The 18,848-nt window shown below is 38.3% G+C and overlaps 1 protein-coding gene across 1 annotated transcript; it reads right to left on the reverse strand.

The window, feature by feature from the left end:
* Positions 1 to 17,908: 17,908 nt before the first annotated feature.
* LOC113292928 (vacuolar iron transporter homolog 3-like) lies at positions 17,909 to 18,643 on the reverse strand. Its single transcript, XM_026541738.1, has one exon. The coding sequence runs from the start codon at positions 18,615 to 18,617 to the stop codon at positions 17,925 to 17,927; it is 693 nt and encodes a 230-aa protein (XP_026397523.1). The 5' UTR covers positions 18,618 to 18,643; the 3' UTR covers positions 17,909 to 17,924.
* Positions 18,644 to 18,848: the final 205 nt, after the last annotated feature.

Below are 18,848 nucleotides of genomic sequence, written 5' to 3' on the forward strand. Positions count from 1 at the left end.
TATTGATTTTATATTGATTGGTATCACTAATGAAAAGAACAATTGTGCTTAAATGTTTATCTAACGAAAGAGTGAAAGCATAGACTAAGGGGGAGTAGCATATCATATTAATTGGTATAAAAAAGACGTGCGGATTGATGAAATCTACCTATCTCACCTTAGGGGGAGTATTAGCTTTGTTATTATAATGTCAACAACGTCATTTAAAGATTGAATGAATGCAGGTTATTGTGCTGTTGAATTCGGGAATCAAGCGTATGTATAATGAATTCTTGTAATTTGTTTATCCATATGATTGTAAGAGTTTTGTCACTAAAATTGACAAAGGGGGAGATTGTTAGAGCATAGCTCGGTTGAACCCACCAAGCGTTGGTATGTCAAGTTTGGTTGTCATATTTTAGTGAATCAAAAATCATTTTAATAGTCGCTTGATTATGTACTAGAGTCAACTTCGTATAGGTTAGATTGAAAGTATTAGGATATGAGACATTACAAGTATTGCGAAGACTTGAAGAAGTGAAGAAGTAAGAAGCTACAACGACAACATCATCCTTCCTCTTGAGGTTAGTGATATTTCACTTGAATTGTTTTATTCCCTAACGTATCTTTCAAGTCGTGCATATAGAAAACGAAACTGCTAAGCATGAACACTCTAGATAGACATAGTATTAAGGAATACAATATGAAGTTTATTGTTTAACCATTAAACTTTGTAGATAAGGCATCGACATAATCGTTTAAATGCTATTGTGATTATGTATGGGTATGAGGTGAGGATTTCATCCTAGGAAACAATGTTTTTACATGTGTTTTAAGGAAATAAGTTCATAAACTTGTTTATGAATCGAAAAGAAAATCGCCAGGCGTTATTGGGATTGTTATTCATTGCATATCTTGTGAACATCCAATATGTGTGATTTAGTATAACCGCTGAGGACTTGTTTGTATTCTTGGTAAAACTATTTACAAAGGCCTGACTTATGTATTGATATGATTTTTATTAGTGAAACCGATCTTAAGTAATCACCTGAGATGGTATGATCGAGTTTGTGATTTGTTGAACCGAATCTGGGCAAAGGGTAACCGATCCTATGAAGAGGTGTTACACATCACAAAGGGGAATCGATCCTTGTATGAGGTGCAACAAGTTTGTAGCATAAAGGGGAACCGATCCTATGGACATGTGAAACACATATAAGTTAGATACCATATATATGTGGGGAACCGATCCTAGTACCTAGTCAACCGAATTTTGGAAAGCTAGTGTGACTATGCACAGTACTCACATGGAGGTAGAACCGAAACTTGTTTTGGTAGAACCGTTAAACCCATGATTTGTGATTGAGTGTTCTTGATCAATCACATAGTTCTTGAAAGTCAGATGGACCAATTCTAAACTTGTTTGGAAGTGTGGAAAATCGTTTTCAAGGTTGTAAGTATGAAAGAAGACTTACAAAGTAAGGATGTCGACATACTTTGAACACGTACAATAATGTTTATCTTTTATTGTTCAAAGTTATTCCTTAATAGCTACAGGAAGAAAATCCCAGGATCGAAATATAAATAAGTTAAGAATCTTTTAATTAAGGTTGTTAATTTTATTTTAGGAAAATGAGAATTAGTAATGTGCATTTACTAGTTGAGATTTTCCAAAGAGATTTTCGGTCATTATTTTGGACAGAGCATTTTCAGGAATTATGGAAACCGAATTTGGAATATATTGAATATCTTTGAGAATATTTTCGGTTTTGAGAATTCCTTGGTGTCCAAACTTCCTTGTCTATAAATACTTAAAGTTTGCATTTCTATCAAACTAATCCTTCGTGACATCAAACTTCCTCGGTTGTGTTGTTACTGATGTAGCCGCCTATTCGGAGAGGAGAGTAACCTAATTAGGCGAAATCTCTTACGGCCGCTCAGTTTAAAGTCTTCTTTGGGATTGAGAAGCTCTACGAGTATCGTTGGTGGAAAACTAGATAATTGCAGTTTATCTTGTGTTTTCGATTGATTTGATTGACTAACGGTGGTTGAACTTTGATTGCACCTAGTTTGTTTATGCTTGAGAATCTTCTCTTCTGATATAAGGTTTACTCAAACTAGATCGCATTTTTGACAGGGATCTTTAGACTGTTGTTAGTGCTAAAGACGATCTTGTGATAATCGATTGTTAACAGACTCCCATCTGTGCGTGATTGATCACAAGAGATTCAAGTTGTTGTGTGCAGGTGCTTATTGAAGATCTAAGAAGATTTTAAGACAAAGAAGACATTGAAGATTTCTGATTTGGGGTTCATAATCTTTGGTGTGCACAATACTTGTTTCGGTATAAGAGGATCCAACTATAATCAGTTTATCCTTGTGGTAGATTGGATTGATTAGTTATGTAGATCATCATCAATACAATTCTTTGTGACTAAAAGTATTGATTGCAAAATCTTAATAATTACTTCGGTAGTTGAGAATAAGATAGATCTAAGAACCTGACGAAGGAGTTTATGTTAAGATAAACAAAAGAGCCTTTGTCCGACTCATATCACTTGGTTGAAGAGAGTTGATACCAAACAGATTTGTGTTCCTTTACTGTTTGGAATATGAACCAAATGAATTGTTCCAAGTACGTGACTTATTCATAAGTTGGAGGCGGGGGAATATGGACGGAACTAGGTGAACTATAAGTTTAGTTGCTTGGTCTAAACTATACGAAGTTGGTTTAATTTTGTGTAGCGGCTTAATCCTGAGAGTATTCAATTCTGGACAAGGTTTTGGGATTTTTCTGCATTTGCGGTTTCCTCGTTAACAAAATCTTGTTGTGTCATTTACTTTATATTTCCGCAGTATAATTGTTTTATTATAATTAAAGTAAATTACACAAATGTTAAATCCTATTTAACTGATAAGAAATCATATTGTGTTTGGTTAATTCCGAACCTTTTTATCAAGTAAACATACTTCGTTGTTGTATTTTCACGATCTCGTATCCATAGACGATCACATGAAGTGTGAACCGATTAGTTGCATTGTCTCGACTCAATCCATAGATAATCACTTTCAGAGAAAGGAGTTATAGGTAGGAAAAGTTTTAGCTTGAGGTATGGCTAACCTCGATTAACTATTTGTGAACCAACATTGTGTACACGTTTGGGTATGGTTACATAAACCTAAATGAGGGTACATTTCATTTGTGTGTAAAAAGCTAAGTTCGATCTAACGGTTGAAAGATATTAGCTTGGTTGAATCAGGTTTTTCATCTAACGGTGAATATTGAATGCTTTGTTACCAAGGTAACTTGGATTGCAAACCCTGATTTGAAAACTATATAAAGGAGAACTCTAGCAACTGGGAAACCTAATCCCCACACCTCCTGTGTGCTACTAGTTGCATAACTAGAGTCGATTCTCCTTTAACTTAGGTTTCTTATCGAGACCCTGTAGGTTAACGACTTGAAGACTTCATTGGGATTGTGAAGCCAGACCCAACAATTCTCTTTGTAGTTGCGTGATCTGATCTTGCTGTTTCTATCGTGATTGAGTGCATTGTAAAATTAGCTTGAGATTTATATATCCGATAAGCAAGATATAAAAGTAATCACAAACACCTTCGTCTCATCGTTTGTGATTTCACAATAACTTGTTTCGCTAGTCGATTAAGTTTATTGTGAGGTGATTGATAATACTAGGCTGTTCTTCGGAAATAAGTCCGGTTTATCAATTGGTTCCTGATAACCTTGATTTACCAAAAGACGAAACAAAAACTCTTGGGTATTTCTGTGGGAGACAGATTTATTCAATCATATAGACTTTTCTGTGTGAGACAGATTGTTTATCAAGTCTTCGAATTTGGGTCGTAGCAACTCTTAGTTGTGGGTGAGATACGCTAAGGGAATCAAGTGCATAGTATCCTGCTGGGATCAGATATGTAATGAGCACAACTGTACCTTGAATTAGTGTGAGATTGATTAGGGTTCAACTACAATCCAGTCCGAAGTTAATTAGTAGAAGGATAGTGTCTGTAACGTCTTAATACAATGTGGTGTTCAATATGGACTAGGTCCCAGGGTTTTTCGGCATTTGGGGTTTCCTCGTTAACAAAATTCTGGCGTCTGTGTTATTTCTTTTCCGCATTATATTTTGTTATATAATTGAAATGTTACATGTTGTGCGTTAAGATCAATCGATTAGAATATCCAACCTTGGGTTGTTGATTTACATTGATTGACACTTGAACATTGGTCTTTGGTACCGTTGAAGTTACTACTCTTATATTCAATCGGGCTCGCAGATTTATATTTGTTGATTGCGGATTGAATTAAGAGTTAGAGATATTAAACTCTTTGATATACTTTATTCTAGATTGAGTCTTACTGTCTAGTTGAATCTCTAGAAAAGTTTATTGGAGTAAGTCCACTCAGATTGCCAAACAAATTGTTGGGTGTGGTTGTTAGACCCCCATATTTTCAATTGGTATCAGAGCAGGCAAACACGCTAAGTACTTTACAAGTCTGTGTTTGTAGCGATCTGATGATGGAAAATATTATCTCTGAAAACGCTTCACCAGAAATGGATAAACTCAACGTCGAGTGTGTTCTAGAAACCATCGAAAAGGTTGAGAATCCTGATTTAAAAAAATCATCAAGTTCTTGTATCTCAAAAAATTTCGATGGATAAGGGAAATTGATGAATCTCATTGCGAAGGTTATATCAAAAAACCTAAACCTCGAGATTGCTCTGATGAAGTTGTTGATCTTCAGAAAAAGTTAGATAAACAAATCCAGATCAATTCTGATCTTGCTGCAGAAATTTCAAAGCTTAAGGATTTGAAGTCTCTAAAGTCTTTTTCAATGATTTTAAATGACAACTCTAATTCTTCTTTGAAGAATTGCCGTATGTCAGGTGATAAGCAAGGTCTAGACTTTGTGAAATCTGACAGTGCTCAGAACTCTTCGAACAAGGTTTATGATGTTGGTACATGTTTGTTTTGTGGTTCCCAAAATCACTTTCAACATGTGTGTTTGTTCTTCAAGAAAAGAGTAAAGGTCGCTAGTGATTGTCATAAGAAAGCTATTCAACTTTTGTCATCTCTTAAAAGACATTCAATACTAACAAGAAATCCTAAAGTGGTTAGTAGTGCTAGTATGGGAGCTTTTGGTCTGAAGTCAACATCACCCTTTCAAAGGTTCCTTGATAGTGGGTGTAGAAGGTATATGATTGGAGATCTCTCATGGTTTATCAACTCAAGCGATTTTGAAGCTGCTGTTATATAAGCAAGAAAGGGACGATCAAATTTCCGGGCGTTCCTGAAATTCATGATGTCGTATACGTTAAAGATATGACTGCTAATCTTCTTTATATTAGTCAAATCTGTGACAAGGGCCTGTTTGAGGGTAAAAACTGATTCTGCTGTTTTTGGTAAATTTGGGTGTATTGATGAGAAACGAATTCAAACCCTAAACAAATGCACTGCATGGGAGTACTTTATATTCAAGAGATCAATCTGTAATACTCTGAATTAAACCAAGAAATGGCCGTTCCAGATTCAATTCGGTCACAAGATGAAGGAGAAGGGTTGATCTTAGGGAGGGAAGCGAAGAAGGTGTTTGAGATCATAATGTTGAATTATGAAGGTGTGGATGTTTTATGACTTGTATCAGAAAAATGGTTTCTGACTACTTGTGTTGATAACCCTTGTCTTTTGAAATAGGTTGAAAACCTATTTATACAAGTCATTGAGCGCACCCTTATCTCATAGGAAGTGGAGGAAGTTAAGTAATGGGGAAGTGGAGTTGTGCGGAAGGTGGTCATCATCGTGTTTCCGTTATGAGGGAAGACTGATCACGTTTTCACCCATTATTCTCATTACTATTAACCGTCCGTCTTTCCTGACACTTTCTCATAATCGGCGCGTTGCACGCCTCTGGTCGTAAACCGCCAGACTACCCCAGTGAGCATCCCCCAATTTGTGACATGTTCGATGTATCGAGTGAATGGGCCAAGTCGTGAGACTCGCCGCTAAAATCAGCACATAGTGCTTTTAGGTTAAATAATATGTTATTTGTGAAATCAATATTTGCATAACATCGCTTATAATCGATGTATATAAAACATCGCTTTCGAACAAGTAGCTGAAAAATAATCGATGTGCAGGAAGCATCGTTGCTTTAGAGATCGATTGAATCAGTCGCGATTTGAGCGTCTTAAAAAGTAGCACGACCAGCCACTTTTGGGTGATCGTTTTAGGACCCTATGGGAGGGATATCACTTGGTCGATCGCTCCCTCTGGAGGAGGGATGGACGGTGATCACAATGCTGCCCTGTTGGCTTTCTGAAAATAAATCTACACCATCCAACTAGGCTAGCGAAGTTGGATGGACGAGATGATTTACGGCAGTTACATATTGTTGTTGATGTAATTTAGGGTTTAGGGGCTGTGTGGCCAACGCTCTCTATTGGGCGAGCGATTCAAGGCATCGAGCGCTAGTTTGAGCAGGCCGGTCGGTCACGTGTAAAGGTGGGTCGACGGTGATCTCGTTGACATATTCGGGACCGCATGAAATTGAATCCAAATCTCTCAACTAGGACGACGGAGATGTATGGTTGTGATCGATTTGCGACAGTAGTGTGTTGCCGCAAACACAATTTTATGGTTATCAAACAGCGCGTTCACCCTACTTTGGGAAAGTGATTTGATGCGCTTTGGTCTTGCTATGATCAAGTCGATCGACCGAGGATGGAGTTGGGTCGACAGTGAACACGTTAGCACTTCTTTAATCATTCGAAGGAAGATCTAAGCCGTCCAACCAGGCTAGCTAAGTTGGACGGTCATGATGTTTCTGAGACCGTTTTGGCTGGTTTTATCTCGTTTAAGCTCTCTCTTTCAACAACGCGTTCACCCATGTTAGGGTTAGATTTCGATGGCGTTGCGAGTGTGCTAGATGGAATCCGATCGACCGGTTAGTGGGACCGCAGGTGGTCATCGTGATGGTTGCCTAGTTCCGCTAGGAGTAGGCTAATACTATTGAATTGCGTGGCCAAATCGGGTAGCTGTAATCGTTTCTTAAGACTGATACAGACAGTCTAGATTTCCCTTTAAGGAATTTAAACGCGTTCGATCACACTAAATTCTAACTAAAAAGTGTGTAAACATGCTGAGCTCTTTGTCAGAGGGTGGTGTAGCCCATGTGAGTGTTTTCATGAAGGTCTCAATAGTGACACTTCGGGAGATTTATGTTACTCCGCTGCGAGTGATCATTAACCGTCATGTCATGCCAATATTGAGAGTTCAGCTGAGAACATAGCATACGAAAACACTAGGAAGGTCATGCATTAGTGCGTAATACAATAAGTTAAAGTTTACAGAATATCAGGGGTTGTTGCTTCACGCACCATTCTGAATAAACTTCATAAATATGTTGAATTGCTCAATACATATGTAGTAAAGAGGCTCGGGCACTCAGCATTTTTAAATGGCTCAATCCTCTTTGCAGAATGATGGCGCATTAAATACAGGGTTTTACAATTTTGACCATAAACTAAAAACCACCATCAACAGGGTCATAAGGTTGTTTTCAATGATAAATGATGTGACATTGTCGACAACTCTGGAAAAGTGATTTTTCAAGGATCACGTGGAAAAAATAACTGTCATCTTCTAGATACCCAGTTCAGTAACTGTTGCAATATGACTAAGGTTGAATCTACACACCTTTGGCATGGGCATTTTGGTCACATCAATTATAGTCTTCTAACTAAGATCATTAACAAAGAACTTGTTAGAGGCGTTCCCAAAATTAATTCTAAGGTTGAAGGTGTATGTGGTGCCTGTCAAAAGGGTAAACAAACGAAAGTTCCACACAAATCATCCCGAAATATTCTCACCAAAGCTCCACTTGATTTAATTCATATGGATCTTTTCAGACCAATTCAACAATCTACAATGGCTAGGAAGATGTATGCTTTGGTTATGGTGGATGATTATACTAGATTCACCTGGGTGGCATTTTTGACTCACAAGAATGAAACTCCCAATGAGTTCAAGATTATTGTTAATAGAATCCAGAATGAACAAGGTCGCAAACTAAAGAAAATTAGAAGTGATCGTGGCACAGAATTCAAAGACACCAAGGTATTTTAACACTGTGACTCTCTGGGGATTATTCAACAATACTCACCACCTATCACTCCACAAGCAAATGGAATTGCAGAAAGGAAGAATATAATTATTTAGGAAATGGCTAGGGTAATGCTCCATAACAAAAACTTACCGTTAAGGTTTTGGGGTGAGGCTGTTTTTACGACTTGCTATTTGATCAATCATGTTTACTTACGGTCAAAGACCTTAAACACTCCCTATGAGTTGTGGTACGGTAAGAAACCCAACTTACACCATGTCAGAGTGTTCGGCAGTAAGTGCTACATTCTAAAGGATAAAGAACATAAAGGGAAGTTTGTTTCAAAAAGCGATGAGGGTATTTTTCTCGGCTATGCATCTGACAGTCGTGGTTTCCGAGTCTTTAATCTCAGAACCCAAGTCATGATGGAATTAGCTAATGTTATCATTGATGATCTAAGTAATTTTCATCATGATGACTCTCCTGCTGAATTGCCTCCAACCGAGACAATTGAGAAAATCAAAGAAACGTCAGAATCAAAAGAAGTTGTTCCAACGGTTGCTGATCCTGATGTCTCTAGTGATGAGGAAAAAGATCTAGTTAGGCGGTTCCTCTTGAACAAGAACGTGTCACCACACGACATCTTTGGGTTCAAAGGTATCATGATATTAAAAATATTATTGGAGGTAGGGATTCTACTGCTAACACAAGAGGTCAACTTCAAAATATTTGCAATTTTGGTTGTTATCTTTCGCAAGTAGAGCCTAGGAATATTGATGAAGCTCTTAGTGATCCTTTTTGGGTAAATGCAATGCATGAAGAGTTAAATCAGTTTCAAAGACAATATGTATGGAAACTCGTACCTTGTCCCCCCAATATAAATATTGTTGGTACCAATGGATATTTAAGAACAAGTCTGATGAATTTGGCACCATTGTCAGAAACAAAGCTAGACTTGTCGCTCAAGGATATTCACAGATTGAAGGGATCGACTTTGACGAAACCTTTGCTCCTGTATCACGTCTTGAGTCCATTCGATTATCATTATCTCATGCTTGTTTTCTTAAGGTTAAGTTGTTTCAGATGGACATTAAATCGGCCTTCCTAAATGGAACTTAAAGGAAGAAGTCTATGTCGCTCAACATAAGGGTTTTGAAAACCCTGATTTTCCCGATCATATTCTTAAACTTAACAAGGCATTGTACGGGTTAAAACAAGCACCTCGTGCCTGGTTTGAAAAACTAACTACTTATCTTCTTAGGAAAGGTTTTTCAAGAGCTGGAGATGATAAAACATTGTTTACCAAATGGAGTGGGAAAGATGTTGTAATTACTCAAGTTTATGTAGATGATATCATCTATGGATCAACATCGGAGAAACTTGCAAAATATTTTCAAGTTTCTCTTAGTAAGGAGTTTGAAATGAGCAACGTTAGTGAATTAAAATTATTTTTGGGTTCACAAATTCAACAACACAAGGATGGAATTTACTTATCTCAAGAAAAATATGAAAAAAATCTTGTTTCAAGATTCGGTCTTGATAAGTCAACTCCAAAACTTACTCCTATGCCTACCACGGGTAAACTACATAGAGATGAGAAAGGTGTCAATGTGGATCAAAAACTTTATCGATATATTATTGGAAGTATTTTGTATCTCACTGCCACGAGACCTGACATTGATTTTAGTGTTGGTTGTTGTGCTAGGTTTCAGGAAAATCCAAAGGAATCTCATCTTGCCACCATAAAGAGGATCATACGATATATCAATCACACTGCCGGGTATGGTCTTTCTTACACTTTCGATACTAACACTGATCTTACTGCCTATTCAGATGTCGATTGGGCAGGGTGTGTGGAAGACAGAAAGATTACATCATGGGGATTCTACTATGTAGGGATGAATCTTGTAGCTTGGCATAGCAAGAAACAAAATTCACAATCTCTTTCAACATGTGAAGCAGAATATATTGCAGCTAGTTCATGCTGTACTCAACTCCTATGGATGAAAGAAAATGCTTGCTGATTATGGAATTGGTTCTGGAATAATAAAGATCTTTTGTGATAACTCAAATGTGACTCGCATCACCGAGAATCCTGTTGAGCACTCAAGAACTAAGCACATAGACATCAGGTACCATTTTATTCGCGATCTTTATGAAGATGGTATTATCACTATGGAATTTGTGCCTTCCGAACAACAGTTGGCTGATATTCTCACCAAACCATTAGACACCGCCACTTCAGCACCTACGACAGTCTATTGGTGTTGTTCTGGTTCATTAGTTCCTCATAACTCTTGCCCCTGCTTTTATCTCGATATTTTGTTTTTGCGCAATTGAGTTTCAAATTCCAGAATAGTGTTGAGTCTTGTTTGCGTTTGTTTCTAGTAGATGTGTTTCTGTCAAGTATCCTAGTGCTTGTTAGAAATCCTTTTTTTCTTGTGAAAGTAAGGTCTCCTTTGTTGTTCCTTCGGGAATGACATTTTATGGGGGAGAGTTCTTTTTGAACTTGTGCTTAATTTTCAAATCTTTGTGGGGAGTGCGGCTGTGGAATATTTTAGGGGTTATCTTATATCTTTATAAACTCCTTGATGAATGCATTTAACTTAGGCTTTATGATGGCATCTAAATAAGTTGATATGTTATTCTCTTTTGGTCATGAAGTATCTCTATGAAAATTTCATGAGGATCCCACTAGTTTTCGTACCTTTGCCAATTTATATTGACAAAAAGGGGGAGAATTAATGTGTAATGTGATACTACAAATACATATGGTTTATGGATCATTATGTAAGGGGGAGTGGTTTTCATGTCGAGATGAAGTATTGACTAAGGGGGAGTGTTACATATCACCATAGTATTGTTGTCAAAGTTGTGATACAATTGACCTTTGATGCTGTGTAATAATACTATGACACTGTATAACAATGATTGAGAGCATTTGTTTTCTCATTGTTATCGCTACGGATCTTCAACAACTACGATGATGAACTTACAACCTTTAGGATCATGGAGTACTTGGAAGTGACGAAGATTTCAAGTCGCGTTGAAGATGCCAAGGAGATCAAGCATTTGGATGAGAAGCTACAATTTTTATTTACTTTGTAATCCATATGTATCGATAGTTTTGTCGCTAAAATTGACAAAGGGGGGGATTGTTAGAGCACTGCTCGGTCGAACTCGCATGCAAATTGCTATCTCAAGCATGTTTGTCAATGTTAGTGATCAAAATTGTAAGTCTTGATTTCTAGCCTATTTATAGATGTCTCGGACTAGGACATAGTTTGTGTAGTTGAGCTTAGACTTCACGATGCTTATCACTTGAAGACGAAGAACTACTAAGGAGAGCTTGTGGAACTTCATCGACAAAAGGTATGTGGAGACTTAAACTCATCTATCACTTGGAAAGTCTATTTCTACTATATCTCCCATATTGAGACATAAGTCGTGTTACGATATAGTTTTCTCTATACACATTTGAGATTTCGAGCTGAGTATATCTCGCTTACATATTTCTCGAAATATGTGTTGGTAAGATTTCGCTTCAACCAAGTTCATCTTATATCATGAGAAAATTGCCGAGTAACATCTTACATGGTTTGTGTGATACAATCATTTGGTGTAAGACTTGGAATGTTTCGATAATGATTATTTTAATATCTTGAAAATTGCTTTGATGCTAATCGTGTGTGAAAACGACTATTGTCATTATAGAAGAATGTTTCAATGATTGAAACAAAGAGTTTAGAATCTTGTAACCATCTTTGGATATAAGCATAGCGTGCTCGCACATTAGTGTAGAAGTCCAAAACCGGGAGCCTAAAGTATGCATACTTGTGTGTGTACAAAAAGGTTGTAGGAGACTGGGTTTGCGTACCCGTACGCATACTGGCGGAAGTTCACGTCCATGAATTTCTGTTGAGTTTGAAAACCAAAACCAAACTCATCCGATTACCTAAAGTACGCGTTCACGTACGCATACTGGCGGAAAGTTCACGTCCGTGAATTTCTGCTGAGTTTGAAAAATAAAACAAACTCAAATCCGGTTGCTTAAGTACGCATACATGTACACATACTTAAGTAGGTTACTTTCTAAAATCGGTTGTACATGAACCTAAAACATTTATCAATAAGGAATGCAATCTTTACAACCGTGGCTATAATGTTCATGTATTGATTCGAGTAAATCAAACCGATGTTGCTTCAATTGTGTTCTTGTATAAATCCATGAGAATATAGCAATTGAAAAACTCTTTAACTAGTTTCATTTGAGTCATTTGAACTAGTTATGGTTAAGATGAATAAGGTTTATATGAGAGTAATCATATGGATAACCTCGGTTAACTATTTGTGAACCAGCATGATGTACACGTTTGGATACGGTTACATAAACCTAAATGAGGGTACATTTTATTTGTGTGTAACAAGCTAAGTTCGATCTAACGGTTGAAAGATATTAGCTTGGTTGAATCAGGTTTTTCATCTAACGGTGAATATTGAATGCTTTGTTACCAAGGTAACTTGGATTGCAAACCCTGATTTGAAAACTATATAAAGGAGAACTCTAGCAACTGGGAAACCTAATCCCCACACCTCCTGTGTTCTACTAGTTGCATAACTAGAGTCGATTCTCCTTTAACCTTAGGTTTCTTCTCGAGACCCTGTAGGTTAACGACTTGAAGACTTCATTGGGATTGTGAACCCATACCCAAATATTCTCTTTGTAGTTGCGTGATCTGATCTTGCTGTTTCTATCGTGATTGAGTGCAATTGTAAAATTAGCTTGAGATTTATATCTCCGATAGGCAAGATAGAAAAGTGTTGATGGTGGTTTTTAGTTCAGGGTTAAAATTGTAAACCTTGCATTTAATATGCCGTCACTCTGTAAAGAAACGAATCCATATAAAAGTGATGAGTGATTCAACCTCTTCACTGGCGCATTTTATTGATCAATTCAATATTTTCATATGAAATTTATCCAGAATGGTGCATGTAGCAACAATCCCAGAGATTCTGTAAATTTCGGCACCTTGCCTTGCCTTTATTATAAGTTTCTTTGAATGCTTTCTGTGCTATGTTCCCCGGCCAAACCCTTAATATTGACATGGCATGACAATTTGTATTCACTCGCAGTAGAGTAACACGAATTTCCAAGTATCAAGGTTAAAGTCTTTGCATAAAGTACTCAATCAGAAAGCATACTGCTCTCTAGCAATAAACTTAAAGAACTTTGTGTCAACACATAGAATTCAATCAATTTTGTGATATTTCACAAGATTCGAATATTACCCTGACTAATTTTCAAAAATTAGGATTTTGCGCCTTGCGCAATATATTAGACCCCGTTGGTCGAAATTAAGCTTAGGCGAACTAAGCAATTAATCCGCCACGGATTAGTAGGTGCAAAATCCTACCCAAAATCAGAAAGGTGCCGCGGAATAGGTGCATCAGCAAAGGGAAGTGTGGCCATGCTTTAGGAATGCCCCATGTTTCCCAACCGACCCTATTTTCCTTCAACCAATCAGGTCGTCTTAAACCCGCCACACGCTGGCTGGGCCCATACTTACCGACTTTGTTTCCCATCGACCAATCAGGTCGCTTTAAATCCGCCACACACATACCAGAAGTGTGGCCACTCCCATGCTTGGCCGGCCTCTCTTATATTAACCAATCAGGTTGCTCCAAACTTGCCACAGTGTTAAAAAGAGGCAAACTACACCGAATGGTCACAAAGCCATTGGTTTTCCAAAAACCGTGCCAACATGCCAAACGTGCCATGTTGCGCCAATAGGATGAACGGCATGCCAACATGCCGCTCCGCCACGCCAAACGTGCAGTATGCCAAAACATGCCAACGTGCTGTAAATAACGCTCTACGTGCTAACCTACCTCATGTTCGTGGCCAACGCCATGATGTGCTTAAATTAGGGTTTTCTAGTCAGAAGCACGACTCTGCTTCAGGCGCATAAACAAAAACCCTAATTTCCAGTTGTGGCTCAACTTACGCCACTTTGGGCCCCACAACATGCCACGAGCATGCGGGACCCAGGAAACCTTAAGAATGGCCCCATATCATAGTCACTCATAGCAATTCTTGCTCCCGTGGTCGTTTCAACATTATGTCCTTACTACAGTTCCTTTGGCATGACTATGGCACCGTTTACATAAAAAGCGCTACCATGCTGCGACCGCATGCCACGCGCACTAATTAGGGTTTCGACATGTCAAACCCTAATTTAGGCGAAGTTGTTACACAAACCAAGCCAAATCATGCTACCCAGAGCATTGGGATTGATGTGGACACTAGAACTAATGTTGCCAAACCATATTTGGGTCTAACACCAACATGCCAAAATCTAGCGTCCATGGCTACGCCAGGCGCTACTTGCACCACCGTGCCACTGGCACGCACAAACTATTTCAACCACGTCATTGTGTCATTATCAGGCGCCAACAGAATGTGGCCATAATCAATGGCCACCTTTCTTATGGGTCACAATCTTAGCCGTCCAAATTCGCCACAGAATTGACAGGCCTGTGGAAACTCTTAGGCGACCAACCAAGACAAGCCTAATAACATCACATGCTATTCTCCAGCGGCAAGTTTCCTGACTTTGACTTGCCACACATAGCAACATGCTACACGTTTTCCACGAAAACACTCGAGACATCAAACATGTCACAAAATGGGGGATACTCATCAGGGTATTGCTCTGGCGATTTACAGCGTGCGGCGTGCAACACACCCATTATAAGAAAGTGTCAGAAAGCAGGGCAGTTAGTGGCGGTAAGAAGTAGTGGGTGTAAACTAACTCGTCTCCTTCATAATGGGAACGTGGTTTTTTGGCATTTACACACGAGCCCACTTCTCCGTCACTCAATCATTCCCACTTTCTATGAGATCAGGGTGCGTTCAATATGACTTGTATAAATAGGTTCTACCTATTTCAACCAAACGCCAACAGTTTGGTTAACAACAACACAGTATCCAGAAAAATACCAAAGAACTGATAGCTTTCATTCCGCAAGCCAATTCCAAATTCTGATACAAGTCATAAAATATCCACACCTTCAGAATTAACCATTCTGGTCTCAACACCTTCTTCGCTTCCCTCCCTAAGACCAACCCTTCTCCTTCACTTTGTGACCGAAGCAAGACTGGAACGACCATTTCTTGGTTTAGGCCAGGATTGTACAGATTGATCTCTCGAATCTAAAGTACTCCCGTGCAGTGCATTTGTTTTAGGTTTAGATTTGTTTCTCATCCACACAATCAAATTTACCAAAACCAGCAAAAACAGTTTTTACCCATAAACAAAAAGTAATCACAAACATCTTTGTCTCATCGTTTGTGATTCCACAATAACTTGTTTCGCTAGTCGATTAAGTTTATTGTGAGGTGATTGATAATACTAGGCTGTTATTCAGGAATATAAGTTTGGTTTATCAATTGGTTCCTGTTCACCTTGATTTGTCAAAAGACGGAACAAAAACTCTTGGGTATTTCTGTGGGAGAAAGATTTATTCAATCCTATAGACTTTTCTGTGTGAGACAGATTTGTTTACCAATTCTTTGACTTTGGGTCGTAGAAACTCTTAGTTGTGGGTGAGATCAACTAAGGGAATCAAGTGCGTAGTATCCTGCTGGGATCAGAGACGTAAGGAGCGCAACTGTACCTTGAATCAATGTGAGATTGATTAGGGTTCAACTACAGTCCAGACCGAAGTTAATTGGTAGCAGGCTAGTGTTTGTAACAACTTAATACAACATGGTGTTCAATCTGTACTAGGTCCCGGGGTTTTTCTGCATTTGCGGTTTTCTCGTTAACAAAATTTTGGTGTCTGTGTTATTTCTTTTTCGCATTATATTTTGTTATTAATTGAAATATCACAAGTTATGCCCTAAAATCAATCGATTAGAATATCCAACCTTGGGTTGTTGATTTACATTGATTGACACTTGAACATTGGTCTTTGGCACCGTTCAAGTTACTCCTCTTATATTCAATCGGGCTCGCAGATTTCTATTTGCGGATTGCGGATTGAATTAAGAGTTAGAGATATCAAACTCTTTGATATACTTTATTCTAGATTGATTCAGACTGTCTAATTGATTCTCTAGAAAGTGTATTGGAGTAATTCCTCTCTGATTGTCAAACGAATTGTTGGGTGTGGTTGTTAGACCCCCGCATTTTCACAAACCTTTGTGTGGAGGATAATTCATAATGAAGTTGGTGTACTAGCCAATGCTAGTAGGTTTGTACTAAGCTATGATATGAAAAGTCTATGCCATCATGAGCAAGATGAGGCTGTAAATTACCTCTTCTTGCAATGTCCCAACACTCAGACTTTCCTATTTGCTTTCCAATTATCCCTGCGTGTTGAAGACAATGAAAATGCTATTATTAAAGAATTGTTATCTAAGGTTCTTATGATTAAATATGATGGGGCTACACATTTAGGTCTCTTGCGTGTATCTTAGGAGCTGGTGGAAGGCTAGAAATAAACCTGTGTTTGAAGGACATGGCCCATATATTAAAAGAATCCTTAGTGAAGCGGCTTCCATTTTCTCCAACTACTACGTACAATGTTATGAATTACACTTCTACGGAGGAAACTATAACAGAAAATGCTAGTATTCAAGCTAATCCTAAGTGGTGTCTTCCACCTATTAATGTCACTAAACTGAATGTTGATGCCATTACAAAAGACAATGATAGTCTTGTGGGGATTATCGCCAGGAGTTACAGAGGTGGGTTATGGGGGCCAAGCTATTTATATTTCCATGAAAGATCACCGCTCTGTGCTGAAGTTTGTGGATTTGTCCATGTGTTGAAATATGCCAAACAGAAGGGGATGGACAACTGCATTGTGGAAGGGGATGCGCAAGTAATAATTAATCTCGTCAACTCCAATGGCCAAGGCCCTCTACCATCTTGCCGAAATCCACAGTCTGATTAAAGGTTTCAGGTCTATTCGATTTCATTTTATCAACAGTAAAGGGAATTTTGTTGCCCACAACCTAGCGAACTATGCTAGAATCAACCATGTATTGAGAAATGGTTGCTCTCTCCTCGCTCTTGTATCCTATACCTCCTCTTAGTTGTTTTTTATTCTTCTTTCTTTTGCCATGTTTATCGTCGTTCTTAACTGGGAAAATGGTCAAGATGTGTGCATGGATGTTATAAATGTCTTCCCCTTCACAGGTGAAGGTACTCGCTCTTTCGTTCCAGGCAAAGCTATCTCTAAAGTTGTTTCGCGAAAACGTACTAAATACTTGGACAAATGTGTCGCACATGGATATGGTCTGGGTGTTTTAGCTTTCTCTACTTTAAGGGAACTCGGCGAAGATATTTTATGTTTTTTGAAGCATTTGAAGAATTGTTTAGTTAGCCATGATGCTAGTAATGGTTTTGATAGTTTTATTTTTCATAGGCTAGGTATTGCTATTTAAAAAGGAGTTGACGCCCAGCTTGTTGTTAGTTTGCCAAACTAAGCTTTGTAATAGTTCTTCTTCCTTGACTGAAATGATTCGTGACTTTTTTTTCTTAAAAAAATCGTTTTTTTTTTTAATTTTAATACATTCAGCAGGAAAAAAGAAATCGGTTGGAGACGATATGCATAGCACGAGCTAAGTTACACACTTGTGGATATGTATATTGATTTTATTTTATTCTATTTTCTTATTATGATACACACTTGTTGCAATTGTAGTTGCGTCATAAGAAGAGCTACGCGATAACCGCATGAAATCAGGGACGCAACAACTGAAAGTAAATGAAACGGCTACAACTTTTAGCATGGGATGACTGTAACTATATTAAGCTAGCACTGATGAGAGTCCATTGGTTCCAATCAACTTAGTTAATCCATATGTTATAGCCATGGCGATCCATCCACCGATCAGAACCCTAAGAGAAGACTTCAACAAAGGTGCCTTCCCTAAAATAGCCCCTAACCCTCCAAACACCAACAACGCCACACTCGTCGCTCCGGTCACCACTCCCAACCTCACTTTATGATCTTTTATAAATGCCGCTGCTAATAACGGCACCATAGCTCCAAGGGAGAATGCAATTGCTGATGCACCAGCAGCTTGAAATGGGTTTGGCAAATTTTCCTTCTCGTCATCATTTTGTGTTTCCTCATCTTTTCTTGCCATATTTTGCCGCTTTATTTGCGCCAACTCTATATCAAGTTGTGAATATACCGAGACAAATTCTCCTATGGCCATACTACACGCCCCAGCTATTAAACCGGCAAAACCAGTCAGTATCATAAACTTGACATCTTGTTTTACAGCTCCTACTCCCATCATCAATGATGCAGTCGACAATAAGCCATCGTTGGCTCCAAGGACAGCAGCACGAAGCCACTGTGCTCTTTGGGAGTAATCAAAGTAGTCTTTGTTTTCTTTGATTGTTTGTGGTCGTTCAACATCGGATATCATTGGTCTGATGACAGGTGGAGTTGATGGTTGGAAAGTTTGATTAGCTTGATTATGGATAGCCATGGAAGAAACTGAAAAGAAAACGGGCAACTCTGTAGTGGTAGTAGTATTTAGTAAAGAAGAAACGTACTATTGCTGGTGACAATTGCAGAAGAATTAATGAAGAAGTGTGGTTGACACACTCATCCGAAACGGTTTTTATAGAGGGAAATGAGATGGCTTTGTCTTTTCTCAAGTGGTGATAGCGATGGGCACATATAGCTATAGGATTGTTCTATGCATTATCTTATGAAG

Source organism: Papaver somniferum, chromosome 7, assembly GCF_003573695.1.
Source record: "Papaver somniferum cultivar HN1 chromosome 7, ASM357369v1, whole genome shotgun sequence".
Taxonomy (NCBI): Eukaryota; Viridiplantae; Streptophyta; class Magnoliopsida; order Ranunculales; family Papaveraceae; genus Papaver; species Papaver somniferum.

Excerpts from the sequence above, each read along its gene's own strand:
- LOC113292928 (XM_026541738.1), bottom strand. The coding sequence starts at position 18,617 with ATGGCTATCCATAATCAAGCTAATCAAACTTTCCAACCATCAACTCCA.